This window comes from Mus pahari, chromosome 21, assembly GCF_900095145.1.
Source record: "Mus pahari chromosome 21, PAHARI_EIJ_v1.1, whole genome shotgun sequence".
Lineage (NCBI taxonomy): Eukaryota > Metazoa > Chordata > Mammalia > Rodentia > Muridae > Mus > Mus pahari.
This window is the reverse complement of record NC_034610.1, coordinates 24,365,180-24,382,302: the sequence shown is the minus strand read 5'-3', so window position 1 is coordinate 24,382,302 and position 17,123 is coordinate 24,365,180. Positions and strand designations below refer to the sequence as shown.

The 17,123-nt window shown below is 51.2% G+C and overlaps 1 protein-coding gene across 1 annotated transcript in view; it reads right to left on the bottom strand.

Annotated features, from left to right (window-relative positions):
- Window positions 1-8,950: 8,950 nt before the first annotated feature.
- Fgd2 (FYVE, RhoGEF and PH domain containing 2) overlaps window positions 8,951-17,123 on the bottom strand; it is a 19,133-nt gene continuing 10,960 nt past the window's right edge. Inside the window, exons 10-16 of the mRNA XM_021221331.2 lie at window positions 15,613-15,692; window positions 15,498-15,528; window positions 14,826-14,918; window positions 13,955-14,086; window positions 11,450-11,596; window positions 10,070-10,216; window positions 8,951-9,683 (exon numbers count right to left, since the gene is read on the bottom strand). Of these exons, the coding sequence (XP_021076990.1) occupies window positions 9,468-9,683; window positions 10,070-10,216; window positions 11,450-11,596; window positions 13,955-14,086; window positions 14,826-14,918; window positions 15,498-15,528; window positions 15,613-15,692 (846 nt within the window). The 3' untranslated portion in view covers window positions 8,951-9,467. The remainder of the gene's footprint in view (window positions 9,684-10,069; window positions 10,217-11,449; window positions 11,597-13,954; window positions 14,087-14,825; window positions 14,919-15,497; window positions 15,529-15,612; window positions 15,693-17,123) is intronic.

The following is a 17,123-nucleotide window of genomic DNA, read 5'->3' as shown; positions in this document are numbered from 1 at the left end:
AAAAAAAAAAAAAAAGAATTGGCTTTCTTCTTTCACCACGTGGGGCCTGATGAATTCATGTCATAAGATTTAGTGGTGGCCCAAACCCTGACCCACTGAGTCCACACACACACACACACACACACACACACACACACTTTTGGTTTTTGAGATAGGGTCTAGCTTAGGCTGGTCTCACTCCCACTCAATAGCCTGGATCCCCATCCACCTCGCCAGGGCTGAGAGGCTGGTAGGCACCACCTTATTCAACTTTCCCCTTTCTGTTCAGAATTTTTTGTCAGAAGAGTGAAAGAAGATGCACGAGATGCCCCGTGAGCTTGAACAGCAGGGCAATGGGGTAGCAGCATGTATCAGTCATCTGCTGCTGTGTAACAAAACTCCCCGAGCGTAGTGATTTACAACAGGAGTGGATTAGTTCTTCCGTTCCGTGGGTTGGTGACTGGACGGCTCTCCAGCTGGCCTCCGGTGATCTTTCAGGCTGATAGAGTTTCAAAAGAGCAAATGCAAAAGCCTGGCCTCATACGCTGGACACCGGCGTTTGTGGCAAAAGCAAATGACAAGGTACTCAAATCAAGGTAGGATGAACCCCACGCCCCATGATTCCCTCAACAGAGTCACATTACAAAACTGTCTGGGCACAGGGGTGCCATTCCACTGGGGAACCGTGCGGTCATAATTCTTCCCAAGGATATGTGTAAAGCCAGTGGCATACATCCCTGTCACACTGCCCCACGCTGAAAGAGCATGCCCCACACTGACGCAGCGGGCCCCACGCTGACGCAGCGGGCCCCACACTGATGCAGCAGGCCCCACGCTGGCGCAGCATGCCACGCACATACCCTGGCTGCGACCATCAAATGTTGACTTCACACTCAGCAGCAACTCCGGTGTCTCCCTGCTGGCTCCTTGCCCCACTCCTTGCCCTGTTTGGCAGCCCAGCTTCAGAGCCTACTGTCAGGCCAAGGCTGCAACTTTGCTGATTGGAGGATGTGATTTGGACCCTCTGGGCTCATCCCACTACTCCCAGGTCTGGTTCTGATTCCCAGAACTCACAGACCAAACCCTTGGCTTCTCTCTGGCAAGCCTGTCCTGCCCTCCCCAAGGAGGAAGCCCCAGCGGCACCAGAATGCTGGGACCAATTTCCCAGGAAAAGTGCACAATGTCCTTTTGTATGGTTTGAGTCTTTTTTTTTTTTTTTTTTTCTGTCGCCCCCTCCCCCAATGGTGAGAGTTAAACTTAGGGCTTTACATACAAGGCAAGCTCTCTAATACTGACCTATATTCCCAGGCCTTGTTTTCTCTCTTTAAATTTGTTTGTTTGTTTCGAGATGGGGTCTCACTATGCATTTCTGACTGGCCTGAAGCTCAATATGTAGAGCAGATTGGCCTTGAACTCACAGATCCTTTGCCTCCTAATTGTTGTAATTAAAAGTGTAGGCTACTCTATACACATACCACTTATTTTGAATATATAATTAATTATTTTGGGACTTATGCATGCATATCATGTATTATTTTAGGCACTTGGTTTTCTTTTCTGAGACAGGCTCTCATGTAGCTCAGATTGTCTTAAACATCTAAAAACCTTCAGCTCCCACGTCCCAAGAACTGGGATCATGGTCCTGAGCCCACACCTGGCAAGAGAATAAAATGCATTGAAAATATTAAAAAACATTTGGGTGAAGCAACGGTTCGGCTAAGAGTGCTCACAGCTGCCAGGGCCTGGTGGTACCCACAGCTGCCAGGGCCTGGTGGTACCCATCTTTAATCACTGCACTTGTATATCTCAGTTGGTGGCTGGCCTGGTCTACATAGCGACTTCTGGGCCAGCCCTGGCTACATAGCGAGACCATGGTCTACTCTCCCCGCACAGGAAAAGTTCTTGCTTACCTGCTCGCTCAGAGGACCAGAGTTCCGATCCCAGCACCCTAATCAAACAGCTTATGATCCCATGTGAGTCCGTTGCCGAGGGATCCCAAGCCCCGGTCTGTTCTCCATGGATATCTGCACCCAAGTAAGATAAATCTCGGAAGGAAGAAACGGCTTCCACTGAAATGGCTCAGCTGGTACCAGCTGCCACCAAGTATGGTGATCTGAACTTCATCCCAGGACCCCAGGACCCCAGGGTTGGTCTTCTGAACACACACACACACTAATACATTTATTTATTTATTATCTATCTATCTATCTATCTATTTAAAAGATTTATTTATTTTATTTTATGTATGTGAGTACACTGTAGCTGTACAGATGGTCGTGAGCCTTCACGTGGTTGTTGAGAATTGAATTTTTAGGACCTCTGCTCCCTCTGGTCAACCCTGTTCACTTCGGTCAGCCTCGCTAGCTCTGACCCAAAGCTTTATTTATTATTATACATAAGTAAACTGTAGCTGTCTTCATACCCACCAGAAGAGTGTGTCAGATCTCAGTTATAGGTGGTTGTGAGCTACCATGCTACCATGCTACCATGTGGTTGCTGGGATTTGAACTCAGGACCTTCAGAAGGGTTCTTTTTTTTTTTTTTTTTTTTTGGTTTTTTGAGACCAGGCTGACCTCGAACTCAGAAATCTGCCTGCCTCTGCCTCCCGAGTGCTGGGATTAAAGGCATGTGCCACCACGCCTGGCTTCTTCAGAAGGGTTCTTAACCTTCAGTGTTCTTAACCGCTGAGCCAGTTATAAAAAGGATCTTCTGTCCTCCAAGAATCTTCTTGTTAGCAGAGTCCAAGTGGTCTCTCTCTCTCTCTCTCCCACTCTCTCTCCCTCTCGTGTAGGCCTGTGTGTGTTCATGTGCACATGTGTGTGAATTTCATATGTGTGTGCAACATGCACTGTGAGAGCCAGAAGACAGCCCAAGGGTTCCTTGAGAGCCATCCATATTGATTTAGTCTGGATTAGACCAGATGGGCCGGCCAGAGAGACCCAGGAGTCCACTGGTCTCTGCCTTCCCAGCCCTGGGATTGCAAGTGTGCCTTCACACCTGGCTTTTCACATGGGTTCTAGAGTGGAACTGGGATAAATACGATCTTTGCGCTTGCACAGGGAGCCCTGGGAGCCCTCTCCCCAGCTCCATCCTTTAAAACCTAGTTTTAAAAATCAATACATGGGCTGGAGAGATGGCTCAGAGGTTAAGAGCACTGACTGCTCTTCCAGAGGTCCTGAGTTCAATTCTCAGCAACCACATGGTGGCTCATACCCTCTTCTGATGTGTCTGAAGATAGCTACAGTGTACTCATATACATAAAATAAATAAATAAATAAATCTAAAATAAAAGAAATCCACATGTTTACTTATTTTGAGACAATGTCTCACTGCATGAATCCCTGACTGAACTGGAATTTGCTACATAGATCAGACTAGCCTCCAGCTCATAGAGATTCACCCACCTCTGCCTCCTGAAGGCTGAGGATAGAGGCCTGAACCACTTTGCCTAGCCTCCTATTTCTTGAGTCCGGCTTGCTTGTATCCTGGAAGGTCAGAAATGACCTTGAACCTGTGTAGTAGAAAATATTTCATCAGCACCTGGGGTTTCTACCCCACCTTTGATCCTTCCGTTCTGAGATAAAAGACACACAACCTTTATACTTACTATAAGCCTTTAAAACGCTAGAGCTGGGCAGGTACCTACCCTCTGTGCTATTATGTCTACTAACAATAACCCTGAGTTATAACTTGGCCTGCTCCATCTGGGCAGCTCTTAACTTCATTTGGCCATGTTTACATGAGACACCTACCCTATGGCATCCTCTCCTCTTTCCATCTCCCACAGTCTCCTGCCTCAGACCTCTAAGCCCAGGAAAAACTCTACCTCCCTCTCTGCTGTCTACCTAAAGGCTGTTGGCATCTTTTTAAAAAAATATCTATTTAGTATAGGTACTTCTGTCTGCACATATGCCTGCAGGCCAGAAGAGGGCACTAGACCTCATTATAAATGGCTATGAGCCACCACATTGAACTGGGAATTGAACTCAGGACCTCTGGAAGAGGAGCCAGTATTCTTAACCTCAGAGCCATCTCTCCAGCCCCAAGCTGTTGGCATCTTTACTCAACCAATAGTTTTAAATTAAGGAGCAAGGTCACACAGCATCACTTTGTGTACATGAGGATTCTCTGGGCCAGTATTTAGCATTATAGTACACAGTAACAGACCAAACTCCAACACACCTCAGTCCTCCTGCTGGGGACCCCACTTACTTTGAGGCCAGGCTCCTCTGGCCTGGGGCTGCTACACGGAAGGCGCTGGGGCAGTGCACAGCAGGAGGAGTCTCCTGCCTTTGTTGTCAAGGAAAAGCAAGCATCTTTTGTGAGGGCTGGGCCAGAGGTGAGGAACACAATTGGGAATGTGGGCAGGATGAGGAGAAAGGCAGAGACAGAGACTGGCTGTGGTAAGTCTCTCAACCCAGCATCTGGGAGGTGGAGGTGGGAGGGTTAGGAGTTCAAGGTCATCCTCTGTTACACAAAAGTCCCAAGCTAGGTGGGGCTGCTGGAGATGGCTCCGCAGTCAAGCGCACTTGAGTTTGGTTTCTAGCACTCACACCTGGCAGCTCACATCCCTCTGGAACAGTGCCAGAGGATCTGAGGCCCTTACAGGCAAGGCACATGTGTACACACACACACACACACACACACACACACACAACTAAAACTAAAATCTTAAAAAACGACAATATATAAAACTACAATAATAAACACAAAACACAGAGAGAGACCAGGGAATGGAATCGCTCCAGCAGGCCCTGCTCAGCTCCTGGCCAGGCTGTGACAACGGACATGGGGTGACTGGCAGAGGCCAGCGTCGGGTCATGAACAGAGGCAGAGTGTGTCCTCATCCCACCTTGGCCTTCAACCTTCAAGGGATTCACCAGCTGCCAAGGCCTGCATCCAGCTGGCGGCCAGCCAGAGACACATGGAGAACAGGAGAGCGAGAGAGGCCTGGGGAAGGTGTCTTGGCCACCCAAGGGGTTAGTGGTGTCCAGGTCTGCTCAGGCCAAGGCCCAGGACTTCCTGGGTCTCCAGAGAGCCCTTCCCCCCTCGCCCTGTCCTGTGCCTGGTGTGTGACTGTTTGATGGGGGTTGTGTGTGTGGGGGGGGAACAGAGGGACCGATTTGCCAATATTCGTGTTTGCTAAATTCCCATGGTGTAACTACACCCACGGGGGCCAGTGTCAAAAGCTGCCCCAGGGGAGGGCCAAGCATGTGAGAGGTGAGGGCAAAAGGACAGAGTCCAGAGCAGTTAGGGGGCTTTGTTCTCTGTCCCCAGTCTGTGACCTCAAACACATGGCCACTAGTCACCCCAACAGAACATAGAGAACACCTGTCACAAGGTGGGCCGGAATACCCAGCAGGTGCCCAGCACATGCAAGAATAACTGTGTCCCTTCCTCCTCCCTCCCACCCTCCCTCCCTTCCTCCTCTCTCTTTTCTTCCCACCCTCCCTTCCTCTCTTCCTCCTTCCCTCTTCTCTGCCCTCCCTTCTTCCCTCCCTCCCCCCCTTCCTTTCTTTTCCCTCCGCCTTACGTTCTTCTAAAGATATTTTTAGCTACTTTTATTTATGTGTATTTGCAAGTACCTGGGTGGATGCACATCATATATGCGCACAGTGCTGGAGATGAGAAGAGGGCTCCAGGTTCCTTGTAAGTGCATGCTGGGAACTGAACCCCAGCTCTCTGAAAGGGTCGCAAGTGCTCTGTAGTACTGAACAGTCTCTCAGCCAGCCCCTAACTGTTTTGATAGGGTCTCATGGAGTCCAGTTGGCTATATTGGCCAGATTGACCCTTAACTCCTGATATCTTGCGTCTACCTTTGTAATGCTGGGATTAACGGTATGTGCCACCAGGCCTAGCTTAAGGCATGCTGGGGGTCTAACTCAAGGCTCCAAGCACATTGGGCTAACTCTGTCACCTGCATCCCGTCTCAGCCCTGACACTGTATTTCCAAGCCTTTGCTAGCTGTAAACCTCTGGGGACCAGTGCTGAATTAAAGGGTGGGTGCTGGAAGAGCTGACAGACATGGAGACCCTGTGACGCCATCCTAACAGTGACCCCGAGGCCACTGTCGTCATCATAGCTGAGCCATACAAATCATTCTGCCACCTCCAGTGCCTGCTACCAGAAATCTGAGCTTAATATTTTTAGAGACAAATACTAGCCACAGACAAACAGAAAACAGACTAAATCCCACCAACATCAGGTGACAGTTACAGAGGTTACGAAAGCAAATAAAAAGACAGCGTGGGAAAGGGGGACTAGGAAGCTGGTCAGGGAGCCTCCTGGGGGAAGGCCATTGAGGCAGAGGCCTGAGTCAACCGGGGGATGGGCCAGAGTCTCTGCTGAAGGAGCCCCAGGTACAAAGGCACTGGGGTGCATCTGGGAGCCTTGGTCATAGAGAAGGTTATCTTTAGAGAGGTGACCCAGGGGCTAGATCACCAAGGGCCTGGTGACCCACAAAGAGAGGAGTCCATCAGACAGACTTCTAACCTGACACCACTGTAGATGGGAACGCGTCCTGACACACGTCTTGGTCACTTTTCTATTGCTGTGCTAAAATATCACGATCAACACACCTATAGAAGAAAGGATTTACCTGGGTTTACAGTTCCACCATCACACTATCAGAGCAAGGAGTTGTAGCAACGCTAAGCTGAGAGAGAGAGAGAGAGAGAGAGAGAGAGAGAGAGAGAGAGAGAGAGAGAGAGAGAGGAGAGAACTGGGGATATCGAGGGGCTTTTGGAACCTCAAAGCCCACCTCCATTGACATTTCCTTCAGCAAGGTTACACCTAAACCTCACCAGGGACACCAACTGGGGACCAAGTGTTCAAACGCCCGGCCTGTGGGACACATCTCATTCAAGCCTCAACAGCTTCAGAATTAGAAGGAGTCGTGTGATCAGGTGTGGTATTAGCCCCGACATTCGGGGGTTAAACCAGTGTCATGGCTTAGAGCCAGCAGCAGCGGCGTGGGCGAATGTGGAAGAGAATGAGCAAGGGGTTCCATGGAATCCATGTTGACCTGGAAGCAGGCTGGCCTAGGGCAAGAAGGACTCATTCTGAGAAGGGGGTGACTTGGTTCAAGCGGTAGAGAGTTGTCCCACGTGCAATCTCTGGGACCCAGCGCTACTACATAAACGGAGCAGGGAGAAACAAGAGGATCAGGCCTGGGCACATGAGACCCAGAATCCCAGGGGATCCAGGGCCTCTTCTGGTCTCCTCCACACATGCACGCACGTGGTGCACATAGACACACACACACACAAAGAAATAAAACCTTAATTAAAAAATAAAAGTAGGAGGCTGGAGAGATGCTTCCAGAGGTCCTGGGTTCAATTCCCGGCAACCACATGGTGGCTCACAACCATCTGTAATGGGGTCTGACGCTCTCTTCTGGTGTGTCAGAAGACAGCAACAGTGCACTCATATACATACATACATACATACATACATACATTAATTAATTAAAAGTAAGAGCTGACAGGAAGCTCACACGCCTGCCTGTCAGGCTATGCTCAGATTCATTCAGCAGACACCCTCGTCTCCAGCCTTAGGGGTGGAGGACCAGTCTGAGGTAACCCAATCCAGAGTAGAGATGCCCTGTCCTAGTGGGAACAAACTGTAGGGGGTTGGGGGCGGGGCAGTTACTCTATGGTGGGCTGGACACTAACTCCTGGGAGATGCTGCCCCCTAGTGTTGGCTGTGTGTGACTCGGAAACAGTCAGTCATTGAGTGTCCTGACTCATCCCACCTTCCCGGCTTCTCTCTTCTTCTCTCTTGTCATCTGTATCTGTGCATACTCACACTGGGGTCGACAGGCTGATTTGGAGCTGAGGGTGTGGCTCCGGATGGAAAGATGCCGTGTTGGCAACACAGGGCACTCAGATTACATCAAAAAGAAAAGAACAAATGGAGGCAGAAGGACCTCAGAGCCCCGAGTGCCGGTAGCAGGCTCAGAACTTTTGGCAGAAGAGTAATGTCCCAGAGGGGAAGTCAGGGGGAGGGAAGCTTTGTACAGGCTCTGACGTATGGCCATGATCCCTTGTATCAAGCTCCCCTCCCTAGCTGGGAGCTGAACCCAGGTGCCTGCAAAAGCCATCTCTCCAATGCAAAGATTGTGTGCGTGCGCACATGTGCCCGAGTGTGTGCGTGCGTGTGTATGTGTGCTGTGCATGCATGTGTTTGTGTGTGTGTGTGTGTGTGTGTGTGTGCGCCGTGCATGCGTGTGTGCCATGCATGCATGTGCCTGCGTGTGTGTGCCTGCGTGTGTGCGTGCTTGTGTGTGTGTCATGCATGCGTGTGTGTGCGTGCGTGTGTGTGTATGTGCACGTGTGTGCGTGCGTGTGTGTGTGTGCACGTGTGTGTGTGTACGTGCACACACCCTTGGAGGTCAGAAGGGTGTTCTTGATCTCCTGCAGCTGTAGTTACAGGCAGCTTGAAGTTGTGTGCTGCCTGTCCTGGGCTATGGGATCTGAATCTGGGTCCTCTGCAGAAGCAAATGCCCCTCACTCCTGAGCTCTCTCCAGCCCCTAAATTCGTTTTTTTGTTTGTTTTGTTTTGTTTGTTTATTTTGGTTTGGTTTGTTTTTCTGAGACAGGGTTTCTCTGTATAGCCCTGGCTGTCCTGGAACTCACTCTGTAGACCAGGCTGGCCTCGAACTCAGAAATCTGCCAGCCTCTGCTTCCCAAGTGCTGGGATTAAAGGTGTGTGCCACCATTGCTGGCTCTAAATTAGTTTTCTAAGTCAGCACAAAGCATGGGTTCCCCTGTAGCATTCCTGCATGTATTTTCTTACTTTCAGGGTTCCTCTGCACCCTTCCTGTGTCCCATTTGAAGTTCTCTTGCTTTCTGCTTCTCAGACCAATCAAATAAAAAGCCTTGCTAATAGACCCAGACATTGTTTAATTTCAAAGTTAGTTGGTGTCTGTTTTTTCCCTCAACCTTTCCAAAGTTTCCTAGGTGACTTACACCCAGGCTCAGACCCTCACTAGGGTGCCAATGGTCCCGGTTACTGGCACTTGTCATATTTTATTTTGACTTTTTTTGTTCGCTCAGGTTCTCATGTAGCCCAGGCTGGACTGTAACTCACTATATAGCCAGGGTGACCTCAGCCTTTTGGTTCTCCTTCCTCTACCTACCCAACAGTTGCGTGTATTACCATGCCCAGTTTATGTTCTGCTGAGGACTGAACCCAAGGCTTCATCTATGTTAGATGGGCATGCTACCCATTGAGCTACAACGTTGTCTTAGCAATGAAGATTTCATGATCCAGGGACACCACCCGCCCCTCCAGCCAGCTGGGACACTTGGTTGTATCTTCCTGAAGGAAAGGGCTTGTGTCTGCTGGATGCAGAGTCAGGATGAATTGTCTCGGTATAGACATCAGATGGGTCAGGGGTAGCCCAGCTTGGGGTGAAGTGACAGAACCATGGGGTAGGCCTGGGAAGGCTGTCATGGACTCTCGATGATCAGCCAGCTGTGGTTCAGTCAGTCAGACACATCTTCTTCGTCAGGTCCCTCGGGGGTCCGGCCACTGGCTGCACGTTTGATAGCTCTCACCCAGCGGCCCTGTAGTTCCACAGACTCGGCCTTAAAGGTGTACTGCTGGCCTGACTGTTGCAGCTGGAAAACCCGAGGGTCCCCCTGGGGCCCTGAAATCACCTGATAGCCCAGCAGGGGGACGGAGGTGTGAGCCTTCGTGTCCTGGGGGAGAAGAAAGCCCTGGGTTAAGGTCCTCGTCCCCCAATTCAGTCCTGCTGCTCCTGACAGACACTTATGCCTGCTTGAGCCAGAAGCCCCCTGATGCAGGGGGCCTGTTGGAAGATGGAAAAAAGGAGGAGGGGGAGGGGGGAAGGAGAGAGGAAGAGGAGGAAGAGAGGAAGAGGAGAAGGAAGAGGAAGAAGAGGAAAGAATGAGTCTTCCTGTAGTCTGAGCCCAGCTCTGAAACTCAGTAACCTCTAACTTGAGAAAACCATGTCCTCAGAGGGCCTCAGTTTCCCCATCTTCCGTGCAGGGCAAATAATACCCCAAGCCCACTCTCCTCTCCCCCTGTGAGGATGTGGAGTCTAGCTGGAACAGACATGGCATACCTGGGGGGCTGCATAGACATACAGCACAAGGGGGTCATCCCGGGGGATCACACACCAGCTCCGGGGAAGGCTCCTGCCACACTTGTCCCCTATGAGCTGAAGGAAGCTGCATACCAGACTCTGGTCGGGCGCTGCTGAAGCCTCTTTCTGAAAGCAGAAAGGACAGTCAGGTGACATGAGCCATGGGACATCACAATCACTACATTTTTTTTTTTGAGACAGAGGCTCATGTAGCCCAGGCTAACCCAAACTTTGGTATATGGCAGTGGATGGCCTTGAACTCCTGATCATCTTCCCCACACCCCAGGATTCTGGGATATGGGCATATGCCATCACTCCGGACACAGTCACTACATCTCTGCATGATAGCACAAGGAACGGCAGGTCATTTGTCTCAGAGGCTCGGAGACACTCCACCATGCGGTCCTGGTTCACGTAGGAGCGATGAGGTGAATGTGCTCACATCGGCAGGCGCCAGAGCCAGGGCTGTCCTCCTGAGCTAGTCAAGGGACAGAGCTGGGCTGGGCAGGCATGAGACTCTAGAAACAGGTCTTTGCACAGTTGTGGGGCTGGTCGGAGAGGACACATGGGATAGAGAGGGAGCTGACGTCCATGAGAAATCAACTTGCTCATGGGAGTGAGTCTCAGTTGAAATAGGCCAACTTCCCCTCTTTTTTCCAAGGGACTGTGGGAGACGCTTTAGCCTTCAAGGGGGAGACAGTGTAACCCAAAGAGGACCACAGCTGGTAGCCGTAGCTCGTGCTCATAGAATGGGGAGTGGTTCTAAGAGGGCTTGACACTGGTACACCAGATCACAGAGGAGACCAAGGAGGTCCCCTCTGGACTGGTTTTCCGAGGCCCCTTCCCGCTAGAATGGAGCCTGGGTACCCCAGTCTATCCCACAAGATCAGTGGGCACATTCCAGTCTTTGCCTTGCAGAACTGTGGGGTGGGCCCTAAGAGCGTGAACCGGAACAGACAGGCCATGCTGTTATTGGATGGGGACACAGAGGAGTCCGGGAGATGGAGTGATAATAGCCTGCAGTCCATAGCTCCTGGCTGTTGTCAGGCCTGGTGTGTTTGGATTGGAGGAGAGGGGCTGTCTATGGGTAGAAAGTTGAGGGGATGCCGGGCAGTGGTGGCGCACGCCTTTAATCCCAGCACTTGGGAGGCAGAGGCAGGTGGATTTCTGAGTTCGAGGCCAGCCTGGTCTACAGAGTGAGTTCCAGGACAGCCAGGGCTACACAGAGAAACCCTGTCTTGAACAAAACAAAACCAAACCAAACATTGAGGGGAGGGTAGTCGTGGCAGCTTGTTTCTCAGAACCTGGGACAGAGTCTTACGCAAAGGGAATTGTGGGCTGGGTGCTTCCAGCCCTCACCTCCAAGATGCCCCGTCTCTTGTCCTCCTTGCCTTCCGGGAGTAAGTTTCCAGTGAGAAATGTGTAGCAGGTCAGGCAGACTCGGTTTGGCCTGTTGCTGTCATACTTCAGCTCCGCACGGTAGTCAGAGCACTTGGCACACACTACCTGAGAATGGGGGCAGCAGGGTTAAGAAAGCTTGGCTGGCCACAGGAGCCCTAGCAGAAGACCAGGGTTCAAGACCCAGCCCCCCTGCCCTGCCCCACCTACTCAATTTCCTTCCCTCCACGAGCCTCTTACACGGGGCTGGGTCCTGGAGGGCTAGGCAGAACAAGCTCTAGCTAACAGAACCCCACTGGCCCCAGGAAGGGCAGGACTCTGTTCCCCACTCTAAAGCAGCAAGGGCAGGGTGACTCAGAGGAGAAAGTGGCTGGTCAGGCTACACAGCTAACTGGCAGCCCCGGGACTCCCAAACAGAGCCCTTAAGGTCCTAGGGTTTACAGCCGGGGACGGAGCTCAGAGGGTAGACTGTTTACCTACTATGCACAAAGTGGGGAGAGTGGGGGGGAGGGGAGAGCACTGGGAGGTTCCAAGGTCACCTGGCCTACGTAAGGCCCTGTCTCAAAAATAAATAAATGCATACATACATACATACACACATGCATACATACATACAAAGCTTGTCACCTGCTATAGGAGAGAGGGGCAGGAAGACCCGCCCGAGGTACCCTGGGGAATCCAACACCCAGCTCCCCACTAAAGGTGCGATACTAGGTAAGGATGGGTGGGGAGAAACTGGGTACCAGGAGTGTGCCTCTGAGGAAGACCGGGGTGCCCTGGGCATGCTGGGTGTGGCCACTCTCGGGGAGTCACCGTGTACCCCGCCTTCACAGGGTGCCTGAGGCAGAAAGAGAAGCAGAAACTGGCAGCTGAGCACGAAACGAAAGGGTGATTCACTAGCTCCCCAAAGAGGACATGCACGGGCCTGAGACACCCAGGAGTCAGGCTGAGGACACCCAGGCCCGCGTGCGTGCGTGCATGCGTGTGTGCCTTGGGAGTGTATTAAGCTTTTATTGAGAAATGTAAACACTTCTCATTTCCTATTTATGTCTTCTGTGTGAGTGTACACCACGTGCGTATGGGTGACTGTGGAGGCCAGAAGGGGGTGTCACTGGAGCTGGAGTCTTTCCCAAGAGCACCAAGTGCTCTTAAGTATGGAGACATCTCAGGCAGGGCGTGGTGGCGCACGCCTTTAATCCCAGCACTCAGGAGGCAGAGACAGGCGGATTTCTAGGTCGAGGCCAGCCTGGTCTACAAAGTGAGTTCCAGGACAGCCAGGGCTATATAGAGAAACCCTGTCTCGAAAAACAAACAAACAAACAGAAACAAACAAAAAAAAGTATGGAACCATCTCTCCTGTCTTTACTGAGAAATTTGTTTCATATAATGACTAAATACTTTTTTTTTCTTTTCATCAACCTTATTTGTTTTTCTGAGGCAGGGTTTTATGTAACTGTGTTCCAGGCTGACTTGGAACATACTATGTAGCCCAGGCTGACCCAGAACTCATTATGTAGCCCAGGCTGACCCGGAACTCACTATGTAGCACAGGTTGACCCTGAACTCACTGTGTAGCACAGGCTGACCCAAAACTCATTATGTAGCCCAGGCTGACCCAGAACTCACTATGTAGCTCAGGCTGACTTGGAACTTCTGATCCTACTTCCTCCTTCCATGTGCTGAGATTATGTATGCACCAGTACATTTGGTTGGAGCTGGTTTTTTTTTTTTTTAAAGCATTTAGTGTTTGAGAGCATGTACAAGAGTGTGGGTGTGTATGCACACACACACACACACACACACACACACATGTATTATGGTGTAGGTATGGAAGTTGGGATAACCTTACAGGAATCAGTTTTTCCTTCCACTGAGGGACTAAACTGAGGTCATCAGGTTTGGCGTCAAATGCTATCATCCCTGAGCCATCTAGATGGCTTATTATTGTACTTAAAAGACTTTGAATACTAGGATCCTGCTATGTAGCTCAAGCTGGCAATAAACTCATGGCCCTTCTGCTCCCATCTCACAAGATTATACTTAAGGACTCAGGTGGGGAAACAGAAGCCTGCCCAAGAACCTGGAGTTTGCAACACATAAAAGGAGAAGAGAGAAAGGATTAGCCACTGCTAATGCCAGGTGCATACCAGGTAGTGGGACTGGCAGACTGCAGGTGGATGCCCACCCGGGGATAGAGACCCTCTCAGTTCTGGGCAGGTGAACGGGCAGATCACTGAACAAGGCTTCAGCAGGCCCATTCCCTTCCCCAGACCCACCTCCCCATCCCAGAAGCAGGAAGCTTCACACTGCTTCACAGGTGGGAAGTGCAAGGACAGTGGACACACCCAGGCCAGAGAGCTGGCCAGGATGGGGATGCAGCTTGAGCCTGATGGTGGAGGCAGGAAGGTCCTGAGTAGAGGCAGGCCCTGGGTCCCCCAGTCTCTGCATGTCTGTATCTGTACTCACATAGCCACAAGCCCGGCAGTGGTGGCGGCGACGAGTCAGGGCATTGAAAGGCTCCTGGCAGCGCATGCACATGGTCACCATCTTGTCCCGGACCCACTGAGGTGCTCGGAGACCCAGCTCCTCTACCTGTGGCTGAGGGAGGGGAGCAGCTGGCTGAGTGAGCGCTTCAAGGCATCCTGTACCCCTTGGAGGCCCTCCAGCCTCCACTTGAGGTCGTTTACTGGCTAATATTCTTATGGTAGAGGTAAGGAAACAGGCTGGGGGTGGGCGGTGTCACACAACTCGGGAGCATCACCCAGAAAGCCAAGTTCAGAGCTGAGATCTGAAAGCCCATCTTCAACTCTCCCTGCCTCTCTGGTCCATTCAGATCCACTGGTCAAGCCTGGCTACTCGGGGATCCTCCATGGTCTGCACGCAGCTCTTCTCAAGGCTCCAACGGCAGGAATTTTTGCTTTGTTTGTTTTTGAACAGTCTCACTAAGTAGCTAAGGCTGACCTGGAGCTCACCATGTAGACCAGGCTGGCCTAGAACTCACTATGTAGACCAGGCTGACCTCCAACTCACAGAGTTGGGATTATAGGCCTGATGCCATGCCTAGCTAAAGGCTAATTTTTTTATGTCTACTTTTGAAGGTTCTTTTTGAGTTAGGGTCTCATGTGGCCATAGTTTGCTTTGAACTCACTAAATATTAGAGGGTAACCTTGAACTTCTGATCCAACACAAGCCACATACCGCTAGCTAGGAAACTCTGGCCCTGGGTGACCAGGGTTCTGTTGGGTGGAAGGGCTTACTTAGGTCCTTCAGGTAATGTCAGACACTCTTTGTTCCTGAAACTCAGTCTTGGGTGCAGAAGGTAATTGGGTCCTATTACCTTGGGCTCCTGCGTGTCCCCCTGAGGTCCCTGGACAGCAGCCTTGAAGGTCTCACTCCGCTTCTCAACCTGGTCAATGGCTGCCTGGCAGGCCTGCATGGAGGTGGAAGTTGGGGCGGTGAGGGGCGGTGCCCAAGGCTTCTTACCCACACCCAATACATTTGACTAAGTGTGGCCTGGAGTAGGCCCCAGGCTCGACATGAAGGGAAAGCAGTCAAGCTCCAGGTTATGAGTGCCAAAACCAAGTCTTAAAGAAAAAGAGATGCAGGCTGCAGAGATGGCTCAGCGGTTAAGAGCACTGACTGCTCTTCCAGAGGACCTGAGTTCAATTCCCAGCAACCACATGGTGGCTCACAACCATCTGTAATGGGATCTGATGCCCTCTTCTGGTGTGTCTGAAGATAGCAACAGTGTACTCACATACATTAAATAAATAAATAAATAAATAAATAAATAAATCTAAGAAAGAAAGAAAGAAAGAGAGAGAGAGAGAGAGTAGCTCCAGTGGGCATAGCAGGATTTGAAGTCAGGGCTGGCTTCAAACTCTACAGAAAGACAAAGCAACCAGGCACACCTAGGTATTAGAGTTCTCTCTCTCTCTCTCTCTCTCTCTCTCTCTCTCTCTCTCTCTCTCTGTCTCTCTCAGCTCAGACTCCCCTGGAGTATCCATACCTGAATCCAGGAAACCATTTCATCTCGGGACCTGCTCAGAAGGAAAGAAAACCCAGTGCTGAGGACCGTACCAGCCGGTTGGTATCTGCTGGTGTCCCCCAGTCCCAGTACCTACCGGGCCTGCAGCTCCAGCGTGCGCTGCTTTCCCGACACCAGGAAGGAGTGTGGAAACTCAGCATCAGTCAGCTCCCGCACCTGCCAGTGGAGGAAGGAGCCATCAGACTCACACCCCAGCACTGAGGGCAGGAGCAGCCATTCCCTGCCAGTCAGGTGCCCATGAACCCGGCTCTGCACAAATGGGACTGAAGGTTTCCTAACTATGTCAGCAGCACCGACGCTGACCCATCATGGAGTAGAGGGAACAGTTCTGAACAGTCAGCAGAAATAGAAGCTGGACCTCCACATAACTTGAGTCTATGAAAACTTTTGAGGTTATTTTCGTAGCTTAAACATTTCCATAATGAAAAGTCATTCTCACAGGAGTCCTGGGAAGTGGGTCTCATCCTTAGTTACATGGCGCTGGATCTGGAAGCTCAGAACAGACTTGAGACCTGCCTGAGGTCACATAGCTTTTGTTGTTGTTTGTTTGTTTTTTTGAGACGGGGTTTCTCTGTGTAGCCCTGGCTGTCCTGTGTCCTGGAACTCACTCTGTAGACCAAGCTGGCCTTGAACTCAGAAATCTGCCTGCCTCTGCCTCCCAAGTGCTGGGATTAAAGGTGTGCACCACCACTGCCCAGCGTCCAACCTCACTCTTGATGGCAGAAACCCAATGCTAGGTGCCTCATTTTGCCCCTTAAAAGCTGTGTGACCAGCCCGGCAGTGGTGGCGCATGCCTTTAATCCCAGCACTCGGGCGGCAGAGGCAGGCGGATTTCTAAGTTTAAGGCCAGCCTGGTCTATAGAGTGAGTTCCAGGACAGCCAGGGCTACACAGAGAAACCCTGTCTCGGGGGTGGGGGAGATAAAAGAGTGAGGTTGAGGGCTGGAGAGAAGGCTCAGCAGTTAAGAGCACTGACTGCTCTTCCAGAGGTCCTGAGTTTAATTCCCAACAACCACATGGTGGCTCACAACCATCTGTAATGGGATCTGATGACCTCTTCCGGTGAGTCTGGAGACAGCTACAGTGTACTCATATACATAAATGAGCCTTAAAAAATAAAAGGTCTGAGGTTGGAGACTGTGCTGTATGCACAGACTCACATCAGGGAGGGCTGAGCATGGTCTGGACCCTGTATACTGCTGGGTGGGGGAGCCTGTGAATATGGATGATGCATGCAGCCACAGCGTCCACAGAAAACAGGCAGAGCCTGGGTGACGTGGAGCAGAGCCACTGCTTTGCAGCTCAGGCCTGTGGGACCCGAAGGACAGATGCCCTGGGGGTACAGGGGTGGGTGCGTGGGAGACCTGGATTAACTGTTACCATTCCTGTGAGAGGAAAGATCGGGCAAAGCAGATGGAGGCCTAAAGCTTGCAGGAGTCCAGGCTGGAGAGCTTTGAGAGGACAGGGGAAGCCCAGGGAGTTCTGGGCCTGAGTCAAGAAGTCCTAGGATTAGATCCCCCAGGGCTTGTGTGTAGTTCCTCCCTTCCTCCTTCCTTCCTTCCTTCCTTCCTTCCTTCCTTCCTTCCTT